The sequence below is a fragment of the Brassica oleracea genome, chromosome C7 (genome assembly GCF_000695525.1).
Source record: "Brassica oleracea var. oleracea cultivar TO1000 chromosome C7, BOL, whole genome shotgun sequence".
NCBI classification, from domain to species: Eukaryota; Viridiplantae; Streptophyta; class Magnoliopsida; order Brassicales; family Brassicaceae; genus Brassica; species Brassica oleracea.
This window is the reverse complement of record NC_027754.1, coordinates 36,517,775-36,540,131: the sequence shown is the minus strand read 5'-3', so window position 1 is coordinate 36,540,131 and position 22,357 is coordinate 36,517,775. Positions and strand designations below refer to the sequence as shown.

Here is a 22,357-nt window from a genome sequence, read left to right as displayed (position 1 = left end):
TGGTTAAAATAAATATAAATTTAAATAAATATTTAAAAGTTTTGTTTAAGTGAAAAACGAATATACATTTACGTTAAAAAACACGAAATTACTTAAATATTTAAAAGGCTTATTTTAATAAAAAAATGATATATATATATATATATATTTATATTTATATTGTAAATAAAAAGATATAAAAATATTTTATTCAGATAGTATAATTTAGAGTAAATATAGGAATATCTATTTGATTTGTTTGTGTTAGAATAATTCAAATAATTTAAATATTTATACAAAAATTAATTTTAACAACTTTCTAAGGGGTGGTCCAAATTAAAAAAATCACACATGAATTAAGTGATGACTTCTCTTTTAATAGAATAGATGGAAAACTAAAAGAAATTAATAATGGAAGATGAAATTTTCCTAATTAACACACGTCTTTTTTCTTCGTGTCTTCTTTCTTTTAGGTTTTCCTAATTAATTTTTAGATCACAAAGAACTAAACGCAGCAGACAGAAAGATTACGTCTAGCAAATTTTACAGAGAAGCTAAAAGGTAAACTTACATGAAAGTTTGGATGATTTATGTGATTTAAGAAATCGTGAGAACTGATAAACTAAGTATTATGATAACTTTTTTTTTCAGAGACAACTTCAATGGAAAAATATTTCAAGCCTAAAAGAAAATTTGTATCTACTTCTGAGAACTCCAAAGAAGATTTGCTTTCTCCAAAAAAAAGAGACTCTGAAGATGATTTGGAGAATTTACCTACTGATCCTGGAGATAGAAAAAGGATAACTGAGTATCTTACAAATCAAAGAGGTTAGGTAAGACGAAAATATCTTATGAGAGGTCCTTGTCAACCACGTGGTCATGAATTTCCTAAAACATTGTTTCAAGGTAAACTGAGACGATTTAATCTCTCTTGGTTTGATCTTTATGGCGATTGGTTAGAATATAGTGTGAAAAATGATAAAGTGTTTTCGTTGGTCTGCTACTTGTTTAGAGATTACACTGAAAACAAATGTGGAAGTGATGCATTTGTGACCAAAGGCTTTGATGACCGGAACAAGACAGAGAGATTACGTGATCATGTAGGAGCAGTGAATAGTTTTCACAATAGTGCATTGAAAAGGGCTGATTATCTGATGAAACCAAGACAATCAATTGTTCATGCTTTTTATAAGCAGAATGACGCGGCTAAAAATGAATACAAAAGCAGATTGAATGCTTCAATTGATGATTGTAGGTATTTGTAAAGACAAGGACTCCCGTTTCGTGGTCATGATGAATCAGTGGATTCAGTTAACAAAGGAAACTTTTTAGAGCTTCTGAAATATACTGCACAACAAAATGAGCTGGTAAGTAAAGTTGTGTTAGAGAATGCTCCCAAAAACAACCAGATGGTGTCCCACAAAATTCAGACATATATAGTTCATTGCTTTGTGGAAGAAGCTATTGAATCTATTATTAAAGAAGTTGGTCATTGTGTATTTTGCTTGTTGGTGGATGAATCTGCAGATGTTTCTAATAAAGAGCAAATGGCGATAGTTTTTCGCTTTGTTGATACACAAGGGATAGTTAAAGAAAGGTTTCTTGGCCTGACTCATGTGAAAGAAACATCTTCTTTATCTTTGAAGAGTGCTGTTGATTTCTTGTTTACTAAAAATGGATTGAGTATGAAGAAGTTAAGAGGACAAGGTCACAATGGAGCGAATAATATTAAGGGTAATGGATTGAGAGCTCTAATTCTGAGAGAATGCAGTTCTGCATATTATGTCCATTATTTTGCTCATCAGCTTCAGTTAGTTGTCGTTGCAGTTGCTCAGAAGCATTTTGAAGTTGGAGATTTTTTTGATAAGATTGCTGTCTTGTTAAATGTGGTTGGAGCTTCTTGTAAGAGGACAGATATGGTTCGAGAAGATCATCGGAAAAAATCGAGGAAAAAGCTAAGAAAGGAGAAATTAAGACTGGAAAGGGATTAAACCAAGAGATTTCATTTCAAAGACCTGGTAAAACTCGTTGGGGTTCTCATTATAAAACATTGATGCGGTTGGTTGATTTGTTTGCTTCTATCATCGAAGTGCTTGAGTATGTTGAAATCGATGGAAGTGATGGTATCAAAAGACGCCAAGCTAATGGTCTTCTCAAATTCTTCCACACCTTTGGTTTTGTGGTCTAATTACAATTGATGTTGCTTCTTCTTGGGATCACAAATAACTTGTCAAAGGCTCTTCAAAGAAAAGATCAAGACATTCTGAATGCTATATCACTTGTGAAGTCTACCAAGCAACAATTGTACAAGATCAGAGAAGATGGATGGGAATCTCTGATCAATAAAGTTTTTCCTTTTTGTGAGAACTACAAGATAGAGTTCCTGGTTATGGAGAAAAGAAGCAATATAACCAATTTGCATCATTACAAGGTGGAGTGTTTTTACACTGTATTGGATATGCAGATTCAAGAGTTAAATGACCGTTTTGATGAGGTAAACACTGAATTACTTGGCTGCATTGCTTCCTTGAGCTCCACTAATTCATTTCAGGAGTTTGGTCAGTTAAAAGTTATGAGATTGTCTGAGTTCTATCCTGAGGATTTTGGTCATATCGAGCGGATAATTTTTGAGCATCAACTAGGGTCTTTATATTGACAATATTCGGGACGATGAAAGATTTTTTAATTTGAAGGATCTTGGAGATCTTGCATACTTGATGGTGAAGACAAAGAAACATCTTTCACATCTTCAGGTTTATCGGCTTTTGAAACTAGTTTTGATTTTACTTGTTGCTACTAGTACAATTGAAAGATGTTTTTCAGCGATGAAGATTGTGAAGACTAGATTGCAGAACCGGATAAGTGATCAGTTTTTAAATGATTGTGTTATTTGTTTTGTTGAAAATGAATTGTTGGAGAAAGTAACAAATGATGTAGTAGTGAAAAGATTCCAAACTATGGAATCTCGTAGGATAAATTTGTAAGGTATTTTTTTTTGTTATGAATTTTTTTTATTTAAATGATTTATTTATTAAAAAATTATGTGCCCCCCGATTAATACTAGTTCTAGATCAGCCATTGAGCGTGACGTCTCCCTCTGTACCTCTCCCTCTCCCGCCGACTTCCACCGGCTCCACTCTGTCTTCAACCTCCTCCAACAACACCTCAGATGCGAAGAGATACTCAGGTCTAGAGTGAGGTAACAAGATCGCAGAGCCTGCGGAACTGTCTACAAAGTGATCCACTGTCCGACATCTCGCTTATACAGCTTTGCAGAATCAAATGGACCAAGAACCATCAAATAAAAAAGGATGCAACTACTAAAAATGTTTCTCAATTAGTCAAAGTGGCGAATGATTAACTGTTAAAGTAAGGGAACCTGGGTTTCAAGCAAAGGGAAGCTCTTTTTCCTACTATTTTTTTTTGTTTTGTTGTTTTGGGTAACTACATGTCATTTTTTTTTTATGAATTCAGAGTTTCAGATTAACATTGTCCATCCACTTTAGACAGACATGTTAACGGAGAGATTAATACACTAACAGAATCGTAGTTGAAGATTTAAAAATATAAAATTTTAGTTGGGAATTTTTCTTCCAATCTAAAAATAGTTCGGAATTTAAAATCACTAAAAACTCTTTCTAAAATAACCATAAACAGATAAAACCGTCCCTCCACATAAAACCAGTAACCCCCAAAAACTACTACACCCAGAGGCGGACCAATTTGATGTAAAGGTGGGTCAAGTGACACACCATAAATTTGATTTTCTCTTTATAATCTATAGGTATTTTTGATTTTGAACCAGTTCATTTTCATGTTTTACAACTACTTTTTTATGTTTGACACAGGTAAAAAAGTCCTCTAGGTCCGCCATTGACTACACCACACATAACGAGAAAGATCTGAATTAGATCAACTTCTCCACACATGGCATGGAGTTCTAAAAATAAAAAATCACCACCAAAACGAAGAACCCAACAAATAAAACGAAATAGTTGGAGGTTCACTCAATGTCTGCCACAAACCACAACGCTGGAGCAAACCCTCAAAACGGCAATTCTGGCTCATTTATCTGGGTTTGATGTTTTTTTTTTTGTAAAGAAATTTGGGTTTGATGTTAGAGGCTTGATTTTTCACATTTTGAAGTTTGTAAACTCAAAACTTGTTTAGGAATGTCACTTTGTATTTAACAAACAGTAAAGAAAAATTATAAACTAAAGGCCGATTTTGTTTTTACAAACAATACATACAAGCCCGTGCTTTGTCCGATTGGGCTCAAGGTCGGCTATGTTCTTATGCCATCTCTGATATGCTGCTCCACAAACTGATTTATGCTTTCCACCTTCTTTTCATTGCCTGATCCAGTGGAAGGGGCATATTGATCAAAAGTTAGTTTTACATCAACAGTAACCACACCTACTCTATAAGAAAACCGTTAAACTCTTCCTAATCACATCGTTGTTTTTTACAGTTCCTATATAAAAGTTGATTGATATGAAAGTAACTTAAATTTATATATGAGCATTTATTAATTATTCAGTGATAGTGATACTAACTTCAACAATGAGTCAACCGTGCAATTGTTTAAGTATCTTGCTTAAAACGTGCTGCCAAAAAGTTCAATCATATTTTAAACTACTACCATGCGGATATGAACAGAACCGGACCGGAATTTTTGGTTTTTCGTTCGGTTATGGTTTCAAGTTCGGTGGGATTTTGAAAATAATTCAGTTATCGTTTCGTTTTTTTGATTTTTTTTTAAAATATATAAAAAATAAAAACAACCGAATATAACCAAAATTAAGCAAAATAATCAAACCAAACTAATCAAACTAATCAAACTAATCAAACTAACCAAAATAACTGAATTTAACCGAAATAACCAAATTTAACCCAAAAATCTGAAGCTTTTAGAAAAATAGAAATGAAATCTCACTAAAATCCAAAATTTTGGTTAATTTCTAATATAATTTTGAAAACTTAAATTAACCTGAACACCAAACTGAATCGAACCAATTTTTCGGTTTACTTTGGTGGAATTGTTGTCGAACGGAATTAACCGAAACCGATAATATCCGATCCGAATAAACCGAAGTATCTGAAACCGGAGGGCTATTTTAAATTGTTGTCACCGAGTACATCTGGATCTTCGACAAATCGATAACAGATAGTATAATAGACTTGGGGTACTTGGAAAATCATTTTTTTTTTCACTAAACGAGATCGTTCTTTGCACATTCCAATAAACTAAAATAATAATAATAATCAATTTAACAAAAAAAAATATCTCTGGACGATTTGGTTTCGATTATTTGATCATTAAATTATTGATATGAAGATATTCAACTGAAATTCAATCTCTGAACTTGAATATCCAACTAACATTCAATCTCAACCTAAATTCATTGCGATATATAAAAAACACCTAAAGAGATCTTATAACAAGGTACTGTAGATAAATCAAAAATGGTCCAAATCTAAATGGATATCTTGAAAATGTCCAAAAAATTATAATATTTGTTTATAGAAAATAAAATTAACTCTAAATATATATTCAAAATTTGAAATAATACCCAAATAAATATTTAAAATCTAAATAAATAATTTAAATATTTAGTTTCATTTTTGTATTTAATCTTACACTAGATTTTGACCCACGCTTAGAAGTGCGGGATTTATTTCCTAAAAAAATTATAAGAAACATAATTTTATAATTATAAAATTATGTGTTTAAAGTTTGTAACTTATAATACATTTATTGTTGTGTTGCCGTGACATGTTTCTATACGATATAATCGCTCATTCTGGTGATCCGTATATAAACCACCACTATTTAAGAATCCGATAAATCTTGGGTTAAATCCAAAACCGGTTAATAACCTATCACCTGGCACTGATTGACTCGTGAAAACTAAGATATATCCAATAATATATAAAAAGTATTAAATTAAATAAACTATTTAATTTATAATTTTTATTTTAAAATTTTATTACTATAAATCATTAAAAATACAAAAAACCAAAATATATTGATAGGTTTTCATTATTGATAATTTATTATAAATTTATCTTTTTAATTTTAATGGAAAGGATCACACCAAGAAACAATAAAAATTTGTTTATTGAAATCATTACTATTTTGGTCATTAGATTTATGAGACAGATAGAGAAGATGATATGTTAGTATAATATATTTATATGAATTAGTATAATAGAGTTATGTATGTATAAAAATTTGGTATAACAAAAATATAATATAGATGGGAAAAGTGATGTATGTATAGTTAGAGAGCATTAAATTGTTAGTATAATTAGAGAAATAATAGAAAATATAAGGTAGGACCAAAAATTTAATTGGTTAATGAATAGGTCTAACAATCTTTTGTAAGTAGATTTTTTAGGACTCATTCTCTTTTAATATATTGATTATTCAAGTTTATATAATCTTTATTAAATATAACTTTTGTTTTAAAATAAAAATGATATTTAATAAGTATTTAGAGTAAAATATATTCGATCCGATCATGGATCGAAATATAGTAAAGCTTGAATGGATCTTTTGAGTTTAGTACTAAAAATTCGAACTTCCAGAGAAATCATAAAAGACCCGAACATAATCTCGAACACCTATGCCTAATCTCAAATAAATATATTTTTTCCCCGAGGAACCACGTTTACAATTTTATATGTGCAACTAACTCAACAAGCACCAAGATGCATCAGTCTATATAATGTAAAGCTTAACCAAAACCAATAACCATCAAATCTAAAAAATGGATAGTCAAAAAAGGAGTTTGGGCTTCTTATCTCTTGCTTTTCTCTTCATCACCTGCTCTTCTGCTGAGTTCCTCATTCAACAGGTTTACATTTTGTCTTTGCTTTCGTTTGTTCTGTTTGTTTTGAAGTACTTTATCATCGATTACCATATCCATAAGTAGGTTTTAACAATAAGAAAAAAAATTATCCAGGTCACAGAAGGCAGAGGAACAGAGAACAACAGTTCTTACAATCTCTGGGCGAATCTTGGTAAGCTTGTTTGTCTCATTTTTTTTTTTTTTTTTTTTTTGGAAACAGTTTGTTTTTTTCAGGAGTGACAAGAGTGTTGAGAGAAGAGCGACCATCGAGTAAGATAGTAACTATAGCAGGCTACTCCGTGATTAAGGAGAGAACCGAACTCTACGAGTCCTCTGTTTTCGAAGCTGCTGGTTACAAATGGTTAATGATCTTAACGGCTTTTCTTTTCTTTTATTCAACATATTTATTAATTAGGATTATTTTTATGACAAAAAAAAAACAGGAGGTTGTTAATGTACATGAATGGTAATAAAAACGACGGTGGAAATGGCTATATATCACTATACGTGAGGATGGAAGAGACCGAATCGCTTCCATATGGTTGGGAAGTCAACGTTGATCTCAAACTATTTGTCCACAATCCAAAGCAACACAAGTACTTGGCTGTCACAGGTATATATGTTCATCATTCATCATCCATTTGCTTTCATATTACTAACTAAATAGGAATAAAACAACCAATAAAAATAACTCAGTTAGACTAGCTACATGCATCTTTATTTGGCGGTTGTAGATGATAAGATTTGACTATAAGCTGAGTTTGGTTATAATTTTGGACTATTGCAGATGGAGCAGTCAAGAGATTCACCGCGGCGAAAAAAGAGTGGGGATTCGGACAGTTGATTTCCCTCGCAACGTTCCAAAACGCGAACCAGGGGTACATTGTGCAGGACACATGTTCTTTTGGTGCTGAGATCCTCATCGTTAAACCGGCCGAGAAACAAGAGAAAGTCACATTTATATCAAACCCACCAAACAATGTTTTCACTTGGAAGATTCTTCGTTTCTCCACCTTGGAAGATAAATTCTACTATTCTGATGATTTTCTCGTTGGAGACCGTTACTGGTTAGTACTTTATATAGTTGCATATTTGAATTCCTTTAATAACGGTTTTTGGTTGATGTATAATCAGGAGATTAGGATTTAACCCGAAAGGGGATGGAGATGGCAGACCACATGCACTTCCAATCTACTTATATGCTCAAGGCTTTAGGCCAAACGCAGTTGTTACAAACACTTGGGGAGCGGTTAATCTACGATTAAAGAACCAACGTAGCTCCAACCACAGGCAACTATATTGTAAGAAGACTAAACCAATAAAAATAATTTTTTATTTCCAAGAATAATCGGTGAATGAAATTAATATTTTTTTTCTTTATTTCAGCTGCAGCTTGGTACCCGATTCGAAGCGATTATGGTGTGGGAGTGAACAATATCATATTGATGAAAGATTTAAAGGATACATCCAAAGGGTATTTGGTGAATGATGCTATTGTCTTTGAAGCTGAAATGGTTAAGGTCTCTGTGACCAACATCGTCCCCGTCTAGTGATCTCTAAATCTTTGTCTTGGATCAAACAACATTATGAATAAAGAGATGTGTGATGTGTGTTGTAATAATAAGATGAACTTGTTGATCCTTGTGATGTAATCGTCATTTCTGTTCTTTGAGTTTGTTTTCTGCTTTGTTATCAATGAAATAAAATTCTCTTGCTTTTAACTTTTCTGAAAGATGTTTGATAATGTCAAAATATTCGAAACCATTTTTATAAGCTTTTAGTTTTAAAAAAACTTAACCAAAAACTAGGCTGAACATCTTAGGAAAAAAGGGTTGAAGAATATATTTCAATCATGTGCGTATTTTCTTATACATCTGTTAAACGATTTTTAAACCTCAACCATATATATGGAGATCCGGTTTAATGGTGATGTAGAAGTCATTAGGCTAAGAGCATCATTAACGTATAGTATGTCAAGGTGAGCATCTTTCCAGATTTAATTATAATATTATTTTGTTCTAGTATAGTGATAATATTTTAATCTTTAGATTATTTTTCTCTAATTTTTTTTTCATGTTGAGATATTATTTTTAAATAATATCATTAAGACAATGCGCAGCAGTGAGTTCTTGCACGAGCTCTCAATAATTTAAAAGTATTAAAAAAATTTGAAAAGGAAAGAAAAAAGAGAAAAAAATATGGAGAGAAAAGAGAAGGGAAATTAAGCCAAGTAGCTAGGAAAAAAAAACAAAATTAAAAACCGAACCAAAATATCCCTCTCTCTCCTATTTTCTCTTCTTATTTCTCTCTACTCTCTCTCCCAAAATCTAATTTCTCTTTTTTTTTTTGTTATTTAGCAAAAAAGCCCAAAAAAGAAAGCAGCTCTCTGAGAAGAGCTTTTTGATCTCGCTGAAGAGCTGTGTTCTCCACTTGTCTTTTAAGCAATGGCTTAATTTTTAAAATAAAAAGAAAAAATAAAAATAATTTAAGAATATTATCTGAGAGAACTATGTGTTATGTGTGTTCTAGCAATGCTCATGCTCTAAAGATGTTCTAATATGTTTAGTCTTTACTCTTTATATATATGTTATCGTTTCTTATATCTATCTAGTGTATTGTTAGTCACCTGTTGTTACTCTTCTTGCCGGTTACAACTTTGATCACCCATGACCATGAACCTAGTCCAGAACCAGTGCTTCTTCCACACTCTCTCCCTCATCTCCTCGATAGGTATGTTCTTAGTTTCAGGAAGGAGGAACATCACAAACAGAGTCATGACCAAGACCCACGAAGAAAAGAAGATGAATATCCCAAACTTGAAATGACACAGCATCAAGAGGAAAGCCTGAGCTATAATGAAAGTGAACAGCAAGTTGACGCAGACAGTCACACTCTGTCCCGCGGAACGTGTCTCAAGAGGGAAAACCTCACTAGGGATTAGCCAACCGAGCGGTCCCCAAGACCAGGCGAAAGCAGCTACGTAGGTGCAGATCATCACCACGACAAGAACCGCAAACCCTTTGGAAAGGTTATTAGAGTGGTCTGTGACTTTGATGCCGAGGACAATGGCGATCACGAGTTGAGAAAAGAACATTTGGAGACCAGCTTCAAGAAGAAGAACACGACGACCGACTTTATCAACTAAGTAGATAGACACTAGAGTGGAGGGGACGTTGACTGCACCGGTGAGCACTGCAGAGTAGAGAGACGCGTCACTGCCAAAGCCTAAAGTGCTGAAAAGAACAGGAGCATAGAACATAATGGCGTTGATTCCAGTGCATTGCTGGAATATCTACACTTTTTATGTAATCAACACCCAACAAATGATTAGTAATTTAGCATTTCTCTGCAATTTATCTGAAATCCGAAAAAACAAACCCAAACAAGAGAATCAAAACCAAATCAAGAACCAAACCTATACCCGAAAACATAAAATACCATATATATTATATTTAGTTTTTTTCTTTAAAAAAAATATTACTCAAAAATTCAAATTCGTAAATATTTAACGTTACAAAACAAAAAAATTATCTGAAAAAAAATAAATTCACTGAATATTTATTTGATATTTTAATTTGAACAATCCGAACTACTTGATATTATATCCGAAAAACCGAATTACCCAATATTTTTATTCTGAAATCCAAAATCATCTAAAAATCTTACTAAAACCAAACCCGAACTAGTTCCAACTTTTTGAATACTAACCGATTCCTAATAATTTTATTAGAACTTAATCGAAGATAAAAAGAAACTATTTGAAAACCAAAAAATTAAAACAAAAACTAAAAGAACTAGGTTTTTTTCAAAACCAATTTTTTTCTCAATACATAAAAAAAAAACTGAACCTTAACTAAAACTCGAATCCACATGGTTAACGCATTAAGATCATATAAACGAAAGCAAAAACAACTTTAAGTAAAGAAGTGGTTGAATGACCTGCAAGGCAACATGAGGCCGGTTCCGGCGTTGAAGAAGGTTTCTGAAAGGGTGTTTGACTTCTTTGGCAAGGCTGCTAGCTTCAAGAAGATCAGCGAACTCTGGTTCGACATTAACTGTGCCTCGAATCTGACGGAGAACGGCTTTGCCTTCATTGAGACGGCCTCTTTCAACGAGACTGTTCGGTGTATCCGTCACCAATAAAGCTCCCACCGTCAGTAGAAGCGCCGGGATTCCGGCTAAACCAAGTGACAGCCTCCATCCCCATTCTCCTTTAATTCTGACCATACATAAAAGGAGCCCATTAAGTCAGCTTAAAAGAAATAAACGTCAACGCAGAGAAAAAAAAAAAAAAAAGTTAGGGCATGAATACAACTACATTCCGTGTACTACAATCTATCTGACAAGTATAGAAAAAAAAAAAGAGAGAGAGAGAGAGAGAGAGATATATACTTAGCGGTGCCATAGTTGACAAGATTTGCGAAGAGGATACCAATAGTGACGTTAAGCTGAAAGAGAGTATTAAGACCACCTCTGATCCTAGTAGGTGCAATCTCCGACAAGAACAACGGCACGGCTTGGTTAGCGAACCCAACTCCACAACCAAGCAATATCCGGCCTGTAATAAGCATGGCTAGGTCTTGCGCCGCAGCATTGAGAACCACACCGATGATGTAGAACACGCCAGCTATGAGCATGGTTGGCCTTCGTCCAAGTGTTCTCGTCGTGTATGAAGCGAAGAACGTTGCGGTTAGACCCGCTAAGTATAGAGATGATGTGAAGATTTGTAGTCCTTGCTTGTCGTATTTGCAGTAGTAGTTGTTTTTGTCGGCGCCGACTTCTACTCTCCCGTAGACCACCGGGAAAAACTTTTTCAGAAATTCCGGCATCGCTGTCACTCCACCTACATAACCATATTGATGATGGTAAATCATGTTAAATCATGTGCTCTAGCTTCTTTCGTAGTATTTACCGTTTAGAACTTGTAAGGTTCGTTACTGATCATGAATGATACATACTCATAATATATTTTACTAGTGCTGCCAATGTATTATGAGTGTGCATGAAGTGTAGTCTTGTAATAATAGACGATACAAAAGACAATTAGTTATTCTAAAAAAAATCTTATGACATTAATTTTCTCACTATACTATTAAAAGGTAAAACAAAAGCTTTGATCGGTGGCCACCAGATGAATGGAAAAAATAAACAAAATGAAAAATAAATTTTCATTCGAGGAATTAAAAAGAAAAAATAGGAAATTTTATTCATTTTGTTCTTCATCAAAATTGTAGAGGAAACTTTTCTCTATAAATTCATTCATTCATAAGATATTTAGAGGAAAAGATTGGAATCTACCTATCAATAATCTGACCAAAAATTCAACCTAACTAGTATAAATTTTGAAGAACAAATAATTCAATATAATTTTTTCCATGGTCATCAATTGGAGCCAAAGACTGTCTAGATCCAGTTCCCAAGTTGCCAAACTTATACTATGATTTTAGATTATTTTGTTACTTCCACTAGTTAACTAACAATGGACTAGTTAGTAAATTTTCATTTTGATCAAGTATCTTATACTAGTCCTTTATATTTTGGGTGAAATGTTTCTATCAAATAAGTTGTTTGTAGTTGATAACCATGCCCTATTTAAAACACATTACTTAAGAAATCTTGCAGTAACAAAAATTTCAGTAACCTTGAAACAAATAAAATTTCCACTTTTACTTTCAATATTTTTATTTTGCTAGAAAGTAGAAACTATCAAAGGATTATATATTTTATTCATACCAGAGACACCAACTTCGTAGCCAAACATGAGGCCGCCGGTAGCAGCGATGATGGAAGATATTATGACTATAGGAGTAATCTTTGCCTCAAAATCCACTCCCTTTGCCGAAGCTGTCGAAAATCCTGCGGCCATCCTTAAGATATCTTCAGAGACTATAACTAAAAAGTTATCCTCTCTAACGAGTTAAAAAAAGAGACCACTTTGGTTACTTCCTTATATAGAAGAAGAGGCCACAAAGCACTGAAAGAAATGTCTGCAGCCAATGGGATGACTACACGTCTCTTTTATGATCAAATGCTCCTGAGTCAGCAAGTCATTGATCGAAAGTCATAAGTCTTATCTTTCTTGTTATTATATTTGTTGTTATATTAAACTAGATGATTCTCCTCTCTTATTAGAGAGATTGATGTAATTTCGTACCGCTCTCAGCGTGTTGTGAGAATATTGCTATCGAATCAAAATATCTCACACCTTTTAAATTATGAACGACTTGGACCGTTAACATCGTGTGTAGGTCATAAAAATTTGCTGTCATGTAGCTTGTATCTTCTTAGTAAACATTATCTCATTTGTGTTGTTTTAATGTATTATATGGTGTAAAGGCCAACGGGACCAGATCAATTCAGTCTACGGACCCATCCAAATGACCAAGTTATAAAACATTGTAGTTCAGTTTTAATGCGGTTCAAATTGGGATAGACCGGTTTAAAATTATGGTTGTGCATTTGACTAGTTAACTAGGGATTCTCCAGGATGTAGATTGAGAGAGTTCCAACCAACCAAACTTACTGAAGACTATGGGTGCATATATTTAAAGACAATAACTATAGTTGCTCACTGCTATTCAATAATTATTTACACGTTGGAATGCAGTTAGCGCAACAACAAAAAAATACTATCATTATATGATTTTAAAAATGTATTTATATTTGATTTTAATTTTTATTGCAAGTAGGAGTATGATTTAGAGACATCCACTGATCTCCCAATGTTTTGTTTTTTTTGATACTTTCGACTTAATTAAGGTATACCAACATATTGTACCACGGTTATCACGAAAGTAAACATTATCCACTTGACAGACACTTCAAATTATTTCACATAAAAATCTTTTTTTTTTTTTTGTAAAAGGCTTTTCACATAAAAATCTTGCTAGGACCAAAAGTCTATTTTACTTTTCAAACATCTTTATCCTGTTAAAAGTTGGAGTCAAGGTCTCAAGGATTCTAATTTGATAAAATATCAAATGAAAGAAACAAATAATAAAACGTGACGATCGTTTTAGTAGAAAAAAAAAGATAAGAAAAGAATGCGCTAGCTAACAAATTAGAAAGCTCTTCTCACCAAGTCATTGCAGTGTTAGAATAATTTTCTTTTGTTTATATAGGTTCAGAAATATCGTCGAGGAATAATGTATACATGATTCTCAGTTTACAAGATCTTGTCATATCATTGTGTAATAAAAAAACGTAGTTCTTTGATAATCTCAGAATTTGCTAATTAAGATATATAGATTTTTGTTCTTTTATGAATTAGAACTGTATCAAAAGTTAAAACATATAATGAGATCTTTTTTGCTAAATGGGTGTATATGATATAAATCTCGTAATGGCAGAACATCTAATTAATAGTGTACTTATATAGATTATTTGCTATAAAAGTATCTTGCCACATTGTGTAAGTACATATGAGGCGATAAAAATAACGTGCAGAAAGTAAGAACATACCAAAATTGTTAACGGGTCTGTTTCCTACATCTCCGAGATCTTATCCAGATTTCATTAACTTACAACAAGTAGCGACCTACAATTGCTATATGGTACAACACAAACACTTGTGTCTACCACTCTTTTCTGAATACGTACTCTATGAAGAATAAAAATCAAGCTCACATGCATAGATCACCATCCGGTGCACCGGAGCTCAAAGTCTTCTACAGCTGTAATCTTCACAGACCACCACAATGAAATCGCTTGTGCTAAACTTCCCCTGAGTCTAAGATTCAATCTTCCACATCTCGAAAGTATTTCACCAAGTACGTCGGCACCCAACACACACAAGTGACACAAAAGAGTACGTCAACTCCAACGCATAACATGCTCACCACGAGCTCAACACAATGGCTAACTTCACCATACAAAGCGTCAACTCCAATGCCACCAAACTAAATCCACATCGGACTCCATCAAACAATGCTTCAGAATGTCCTTCGTCACCAAGCAATAACACACACTAATGAAACCTATCTCTCTCTTTTTCTATGAAGCTGCCTTTCTTATAAGACACGTCCCTCCTTATATAACAGACTAGAACTTATTCTCCACGTCTTCAACTTTTTTTCAAGTCTCTAAATACTCTTTAAGCAAATTGTATTTTCCATTTGACTTTCTTTTCTTTGTAAAGGTAAACCTCCTCTTTAAGCAAAACCTTTTTGCTTAATGGAAAACATCCTTTTGTCTTCAAGCACATATATTCTTTCTTTCTCCAGACTCAGCAAGCCCATGCAATCACAAAACCCGAATTTTCATTAAGCTCCATCTTTATGATACACACATATACTACCTCCTGTAATACTTCACGAACTGATACAGATCATCTCAGCAGACCGCATCTTCACATTGTGTTTTGGCTGATAAAAATACCGAGAGATCATCATTGATTGAACTAAATCTAAACCCTAGTTAAGCATCATTGATAAGCAGGCATGTTGATAAGTAAAAGGATCTTGGTTAATCTGGTGAAAAATATGAAAGATCATGTAGAGAAAGCAACGGCTGAGATTTATTACCAAAAATAGAAAAAGTACAAAGACCACTAGATCTCCTCCTCCAAATCCAAAACACAATCCAGCTGATACTGTTTCGGGCTTCTATAATTGCTGAATCTCCTTTCTCAGTGTCTTCTCGTTTAAATAGAAAAGGCAACAAATATATATTTGATTTTTTGTTACTCAGAAGAAAGATAACGAGAGAGATGGCTGATGAAGTTTCAAATCTGGCAGAGTCAAAGTTAACAGCTTTGATAGTCGATGACAGTTCTATAAACCAAAGCATGCATCATAAACTATCGGACCGTCTGGGGGGTAAAATCGACGTCGTCTGTAACGGCCAAGAAGCCGTTGACGTTCATTGTTCCGGCAGAAACTATGATCTCATTGACTCATTCACATGGACATGGACATGCCCATCATGAACGGTATTCAGGTATACAATTTTATAATATTTTTACTGGTTAAATTCTTCTTGGTTATTCCATTATATTCATTTATTTTCTTCTTAACCGAGTTTGCTACATATCGTTTAGAAAGCTATAATTGTTTAGTCTAAACAAACAAACCAACAATTCTTTTATAGAATAGTTTGGATTGTTTGAGAATTTTCCCATCCATAATAAATAAGCCGTAGGGTACTGTTCTACTTAACGTTAGAATAAGACTCCTTATTAGTCCTTATTGCTGCAACAGTCCAATCCTTTTTATTATTTTACAAAAATAGAACCGATAATTTATATATATGTATATATATATATATATATATCAACTAATGCAGTGTATTTTGTTTTTGATGAATGTTATTAGGCGAGGTGAGATGGCGACAAAGAGACAAAGAGACCCTGGTCTTAATGACTTTCAAGAGAAACCTCTCACCATCTCTAAGCTTCTCTCTATTCTTCATAAACTTGATTTTTACGTCCAGACCTAGTCAAATAATCTCAATTTGTTAATCTTTACTTATTTGATATGACATACTTGTAGTTTTGAATATTCGTTACATACTTCCAAATATTAATTAATTACCAATACCAATTCAATAAAGTTTGCGAGCAAGTCAGGCTCAGGCTTCTGAAAATAGGTCGGATTTATGAATTATGATGATTTATCACGGCATCTTCATCTCTGCCATTCTCACATGTTAATCAATCGGGTTGGTTTGTAGCTAAACGAATATGGAAATCAGTGACTTGTCACGTGAAAAGATCAGGTAAACACAATTCATTCACAATTACCGTTATTAGCAAGGACCATGTGTTAGGCTCATTTGGCGCTTAGACCTGCCTAAGATCAGGTCCGGTCAAGAGTATAGACACAAAAAGCGATCGTCTAGGTACTTGCCTATCATAAAATACACTTTTCTACTAATAATTCTTAGAGAAATCTCTTATGATGGCTCTAAATGTAGTTTATTGTTTTTCTAATAATTAGGAATATATCTTTTATATTATTAATTTAATATTTATTTATTTTAAATAATTTATAGGAAATTTGCACTAGATAACCTAAAAAAAACTCTAATTAGCTATATGGAAATCTATTGTACTACTTTCATAAATCCCAAATCTATCCTTACAACATAGATAATGAATTAAAAATAACTTAAAAATCTCTTGTTTTTTTCCACAAAAACTTTACGAGCTCTTACCTCATCTTCTCGACTCACAGACATTTTCTTTGATGAAGACAAGATGATGATGCTGAAGGAAGAAGAAGATGACGAGCTTCTCGGTGTGTTAGGTTACAAGGTAAGGTCGTCGGAGATGGCGGAGGTTGCTTTGAAACTCGAGCAGTCCGGCACGTTTATTGGGAGCGACGTCGCGGAGGTGCTGGTGCATAAAGACGGCCGATTGGACGGTTTTTTACCGGATCTGCCGAGACGGAGTGGACGGAACCGGCTGATGAGTAGAGCTCGGATTCGTCGAATAACTATTTTTTTTATTTCTGGATATTACTATCACAAAAGTCGGATTAACTATGTATCCAGTTTGATTACATCATCTTCCTCCTCGTATCTTCACATGTTTTCTAATTATTAACCACTATGTTGTTGCGGAGTCTTATGTAATTTCACACATCTTCCTTGCATGATTTTGCAAATACTTTTGAAAAATAACCATCTACCTAATTACCGTTCGATCTTTGTATATTCATCTTTGATATAATATATCAAATAATCTAATGAAACAGAAATTTCATTCCTTAATCTTTCGAAACGCAACTACACAAATAATGCCATTTTCTAATATATGTATGTTGTCAGATTTTCATGTTATTGTCAGCAATTATTTTTGTCAATTTAAATAGTACTACAATATATTAAGAGCAGTTTTTAAAATTATTAAATGGACTGCCGACGGAGAAAAAAATTAATGGACAAAGGACACTTGGACGAAAACTAGAAGTCGGTAATTAAAAAAATAATTTAAGGGAATGTATTTAAAAAAACATATATGTGTGTTTGTATGCTTGTATTTATATAGCTTTGCTTCTCCTTCCTCGATCTCTCACTTTTCAGCGTTGAATCAAATCTCTACGTGTTCCCCCTCTTTGCTTCTTCAGGTTAGTTTTATTTTGGACAGTTTCTTAGATTATTGTCTGAAAATTGCCTTGTGAATTTGGAACAAAAAAGAAACATGTGTAGTGAAATGGTTCTTGTCTTTCATTCATATGTCATTTTCCCACCAATGCTTGATCTTACATTTCGTCCAAAGTTTTCCCCTTTGATTCGTTCTTCAACTGTTTAATTCCAATCGATCTGTCTTGGATTCTTCTGAGGAATTGTTTAAGGAAAAAAAATGATGAAATATGTTTGTTTTCATCTGATCTACATGCTTAGCCATTTAGATCTCACTTGGTTTCAGTTTCTTATAGATTGAATCAAAGAGGCTTCAAAGATCACATTTTTACGATTTTAATTGATCCAAAGATCTCATCTTTTATTTTATATTTGTTATGTCGGATCTGGTTTCTGTTTGCGTTGATTCAGCATTTATCTGTTGCTTACATCACTTTGGATCTTTCTGTCTTGTTCCTGTTTTTAAAAATAAATTAAAAAACTTGTCGTTCCCTTGATTCTAACTTTACCTCTTCTTCCATGTACTAAAAAAAGCACTTAGATCTGCACCTTTTGGTCCTTTTATGAAATAAATGATTTGGATTCTTCTTCACAGGTAATATTTCAACGAATTGCTTAGTACCACCATGGGATCCACTGTTGATGCTGCAAACAAGGTAACGTTTTTGATAGGATTATTAAAAATCATTGTAGTTATGTTCCATTTACCTAACAGTGCTTGGGAGATACATTGTTTGAAGTTTTATGTTTGGTTTGTTTTCTCCAGGGTGTTAATGGAACCGCAAGTGCCAAGAAACCCACAGTTATATTTGTCCTTGGTAAGTTTCATCATGTATCTAATTCGTCTTTGCAGCCAGCATTGTCCTCATGATCCATGGGATGTTTCATTAAGTCAAGACTTATTAGAAGAAGTTAAATGTACATCTTCTGAGTTTAGTCCCTGTATATGTTGAAACAGGTGGTCCTGGAAGTGGGAAAGGTACACAGTGTGCCTACATCGTTGAGCATTATGGCTACACGCATCTGAGTGCTGGAGACCTTCTTAGGGCTGAAATTAAATCTGGCTCTGAAAATGGGTATTGCCCTCAAAAACTTTCTGGCATTGTCCTCCTCTAGGTGGTTTATTGTAGGTGTTATGTAATTGTTTTGCCCTTTAAAATGGTTTGGTGCAGAACTATGATCCAGAATATGATTAAAGAAGGGAAGATTGTACCTTCTGAGGTTACAATCAAGCTGCTGCAGAAAGCAATTCAGGAAAACGGGAATGACAAGTTCCTCATTGATGGTTTCCCTCGCAATGAGGAAAACCGAGCGGCATTTGAGAAAGTTGTAAGTAACATTCAAAGTTTATTTCTTTTGTCATTACAATTTGCTTAATGACATGTGTTTTGATGGTTTTTGTAGACTGAGATTGAACCCAAGTTTGTCTTGTTCTTTGATTGTCCTGAGGAAGAGATGGAGAGGCGCCTATTAGGCCGAAACCAGGTTAGTATGATATGAAAAAGCTCTGTCTAATTTCTTGTTCCATGTATATTGATTGTTGCCTCTGTTGAAGGGGAGAGAGGATGACAATATCGAGACTATAAGGAAGCGTTTCAAGGTGTTTCTTGAATCTAGCCTACCTGTGATTCAGTACTACGAAGCCAAGGGGAAAGTTAGAAAGGTAAAAACATTTTTTCTTTCTTGTTTTGATTCTCATTACTGTTTCAGTAATTGTAAGTTGTTAACAAAGTTTTGTTGTTTCTGCTACTTGGCTTCAGATTCATGCCGCAAAGCCCATAGAAGATGTGTTTCAGGAGGTGAAGGCAGTCTTTACTCCTGAAGCTGAGAAGGTAAAAAACAATACTTGTGTGATTCTTTAATCCTCTAATAGTAAAAAAAAAAAAAAAAGGAAATAAAAAGATTCCTCCTAGGAATCACATGTGTTTGTGCTTGTAATGTAGAAGGTTTGTAACTAACTAATGTTTGTTTACTGGTCTGAATCATAGATTCATCATGACTGTGTTCTGTAAAGATGATAAATAATGCATTTGCATAAACTTTGATGATCCAACTTTCTTTATTCTTCACAACTCCGTTATGAATAGAGCAATGCTAAATATCTTGGCATAATGATAAACTATAGAGGCCACAGTAGCTGCAGCTATGAAGTTAACAATTATGTGAACGTTTTATTTAGGTTGAAGCCTAAGGCTGCAGCATCGTGAACTAAAGACATGTCGGATAAATTGATCAGGTATGTACGTAAGTGTAGAGCAGTGAAGGATGATCGAGCATTTTCTTTTATTCTGATCTATAAAAGTAAAAAAGTGCAACTTGAGAATCTGGAATAAAGGGCTTTGGAAGCTGATGCTTTGTTATAGCATTTAGATCATTTATATGGTATCTAGTTCTCTAAGAATCTTTTGACAGGGGTATGTGATGATTATTAATGTTTGCTTTCTTTAAAAGATTTGCAGGTAGCTTGGGTGGTTGCATTTTCTTTACTCGGAAGTCTCTGCTTGGCCTTATTTTTTTCTTCTATATAAACTATATATGATATGATTACTGTTATTATTATACACATTGTTACCTATTAATATCATTTTTGATTTTGTATTTGGTGGATTTGTGATTGGCTTTTCTGTAATTTCATAAAACAAACTCATTGGAATTTATAATAATATATATATACTAAGATTAATGGAATCTTTGTGGTCTGGTCACTTTTTTCTTGTCGTTCCATTAAGATTGTGGTTGGATCTAAATTTTATTAAAACCCATGATACAAATGGTCTTGTTCATTACTAATAAACACAAAAGATCAATATTAGTGAACTATATACCTCAACGTCATATTCATACATTTTCATATTTTCCAATAACTAAACCGACAAAGAAACAAACAACGAGAATGTATTTCTAAAACAAAGAGTTATCCAGTTAAACAACACAAACAGAACATAAGTTAAACCAGACAGAAATAGCTAACTTTATTCAAGTCTAACCAACCTAAAAATAGCAAACAAAACACACACAAACAAATAACAAAAATTTGCTCTATATAGAGGCAAAAACTCAGTTATTGACACGTGTTTTAAAAGGAAGGTACTACAATCACTCATCCTCCTTGGAAGATCGACGAACATACTCACCATCTTATGGATGACGTAGTATCATGGCAGCAAAACCTCTACTCATTTCGGGATTACGAAAAACAATTGGCACGGGTCGAGATACGAGAGTTTGGAGTGAGCCTTGGGTTCCAAACTTAGTGGCTCGTCCACCTAGACCTGCTAACCACATTGTATATAGACTCCCCCAACTTCTTGTTCATTCCTTTATTAGGAATGATACCAAGGAGTCGAATACCCAGCTTTTACGGGAATTCTTCCAGCCAGAAGATATTCCATTGATACAGGGTTAAAACCTTCTCCCTCTTTTGCTCCGGATGGATATGTATGAAACTACACAAAATCAGGAGTGTATTCAGTTAAAATTGGTTATGACCTACTCCGATCGACCAAGCTGAGTCTTACACAGGATAGGGCAATAGAACCAAGTATCACGAGTCTTCAGAGCCAGGTGTGGAAGATAAAGGCTCCGAGTAAGATGAAGCACTTCTTGTGGCAGTCTCTCTCAGGATGCGTGGCGACTGCAGAGAGGCTCACTTATAGACACCTGGGCGCCAATAGGAGTTGTCCTAGATGTGCTGGTCCAGTGGAGTAGATTAATCATCTTCTTTTTGAATGACCCCATGCTCTACAGGTTTGGGCTTTATCGGACTATCTGTCCCTTCCGGGTTACTTCCCGAGTATATCTATATACCAAAACATGAACTTTCTGTTTTGGAAGAGAAAAGAGGTGATTCCATCGAGACCACAATTTGATACCTTCCCATGGATCTGGTGGTACATTTGGAAGTCGAGGAACGACAAACTCTTTAATGGGAAAGTTGTATCCCCGATTGACACTCTCCAACACGCATCCCTTGAGGCAGAATGTTGGAGGAAGACTAATAAAAATGGGGAAGAAAACGAAGATCACAGCGATCTTCCTACTACGGAGGACTCTCCAGTGCCTCCTTGGATACCCCAAATCCCTACATGTCAAATTGATGCGTCATGAATCAGTAATGGCAATGTCAGTGGCCTAGGGTGGAGTCTTAAGGATCAAATGGGCTCTGAGTACTTTGGACTGCGGGCATGCAGTAGGAGCATCTCAGCTCTGCATGCTGAGATGAAATGTTTACTTTGGACAACCTCATGTATGAGAAACAAGAGGATAACCTCGGTAAGGTTCGAGACAGACTGCTCGGACCTAGTGGACATGACTAATAATCCGATGAAATGACCTACATTCGCGACGGAGATTGAGATGTACCAGAGATTACGTGAGGACTTCGAGGATGTGAGCTTATCGCATATTCCTCAGAGTAGGAATGGTCGGACGGATACACTAGC

At 34.1% G+C, this 22,357-nt stretch overlaps 3 protein-coding genes and 1 pseudogene across 6 annotated transcripts; 3 read left to right on the top strand and 1 right to left on the bottom strand.

Moving 5' to 3' along the window:
• The first annotated feature begins 6,752 nt into the window (after positions 1-6,752).
• On the top strand, positions 6,753-8,554 carry LOC106301409. The gene is made up of 7 exons (XM_013737797.1): positions 6,753-6,839; positions 6,948-7,005; positions 7,068-7,194; positions 7,277-7,446; positions 7,621-7,900; positions 7,968-8,134; positions 8,220-8,554. The coding sequence occupies exons 1-7, from the start codon at positions 6,753-6,755 to the stop codon at positions 8,381-8,383; spliced, it is 1,053 nt and encodes a 350-aa protein (XP_013593251.1). The 3' UTR covers positions 8,384-8,554.
• Positions 8,555-9,140: 586 nt separating this feature from the next.
• On the bottom strand, positions 9,141-12,768 carry LOC106301407 (sugar transport protein 13-like). 2 transcript variants are annotated; one of them, XM_013737796.1, is made up of 5 exons: positions 12,567-12,768; positions 11,226-11,676; positions 10,773-11,052; positions 9,460-10,125; positions 9,141-9,281 (listed from the first exon to the last, which is right to left on the bottom strand). In XM_013737796.1, the coding sequence occupies exons 1-4, from the start codon at positions 12,697-12,699 to the stop codon at positions 9,466-9,468; spliced, it is 1,524 nt and encodes a 507-aa protein (XP_013593250.1). In that variant the 5' UTR covers positions 12,700-12,768; the 3' UTR covers positions 9,141-9,281; positions 9,460-9,465. The 2 variants fall into 2 exon arrangements, with proteins under 2 accessions (XP_013593250.1, XP_013593249.1); XM_013737795.1 differs by having other exon boundaries at positions 9,141-10,125.
• Positions 12,769-15,534: 2,766 nt separating this feature from the next.
• On the top strand, positions 15,535-16,268 carry LOC106305634 (annotated as a pseudogene).
• Positions 16,269-17,801: 1,533 nt separating this feature from the next.
• On the top strand, positions 17,802-20,620 carry LOC106303586 (UMP-CMP kinase 3). 3 transcript variants are annotated; one of them, XM_013739864.1, is made up of 10 exons: positions 17,802-17,899; positions 18,511-18,571; positions 18,682-18,733; positions 18,874-18,991; positions 19,088-19,244; positions 19,320-19,400; positions 19,471-19,578; positions 19,676-19,747; positions 20,095-20,151; positions 20,375-20,620. In XM_013739864.1, the coding sequence occupies exons 2-9, from the start codon at positions 18,542-18,544 to the stop codon at positions 20,104-20,106; spliced, it is 630 nt and encodes a 209-aa protein (XP_013595318.1). In that variant the 5' UTR covers positions 17,802-17,899; positions 18,511-18,541; the 3' UTR covers positions 20,107-20,151; positions 20,375-20,620. The 3 variants fall into 3 exon arrangements, with proteins under 3 accessions (XP_013595318.1, XP_013595317.1, XP_013595316.1); XM_013739863.1 differs by having other exon boundaries at positions 20,367-20,620; XM_013739862.1 differs by lacking the exons at positions 20,095-20,151; positions 20,375-20,620 and having other exon boundaries at positions 19,676-19,972.
• The last annotated feature ends 1,737 nt before the right edge of the window (positions 20,621-22,357 follow it).

Excerpts from the sequence above, each read along its gene's own strand:
- LOC106301409 (XM_013737797.1), top strand. The coding sequence starts at position 6,753 with ATGGATAGTCAAAAAAGGAGTTTGGGCTTCTTATCTCTTGCTTTTCTC. Across the intron at positions 6,840-6,947 it reads CTGAGTTCCTCATTCAACAG|GTCACAGAAGGCAGAGGAAC; the intron begins GTTTACATTTTG and ends AAAATTATCCAG. Across the intron at positions 7,901-7,967 it reads CTCGTTGGAGACCGTTACTG|GAGATTAGGATTTAACCCGA; the intron begins GTTAGTACTTTA and ends ATGTATAATCAG.
- LOC106301407 (XM_013737795.1), bottom strand. The coding sequence starts at position 12,699 with ATGGCCGCAGGATTTTCGACAGCTTCGGCAAAGGGAGTGGATTTTGAG. Across the intron at positions 11,053-11,225 it reads GTCAACTATGGCACCGCTAA|AATTAAAGGAGAATGGGGAT; the intron begins GTATATATCTCT and ends ATGTATGGTCAG. Across the intron at positions 10,126-10,772 it reads GGCCTCATGTTGCCTTGCAG|ATATTCCAGCAATGCACTGG; the intron begins GTCATTCAACCA and ends TAAAAAGTGTAG.
- LOC106303586 (XM_013739862.1), top strand. The coding sequence starts at position 18,542 with ATGGGATCCACTGTTGATGCTGCAAACAAG. Across the intron at positions 19,245-19,319 it reads GAGCGGCATTTGAGAAAGTT|ACTGAGATTGAACCCAAGTT; the intron begins GTAAGTAACATT and ends TGGTTTTTGTAG. Across the intron at positions 19,579-19,675 it reads CCAAGGGGAAAGTTAGAAAG|ATTCATGCCGCAAAGCCCAT; the intron begins GTAAAAACATTT and ends ACTTGGCTTCAG.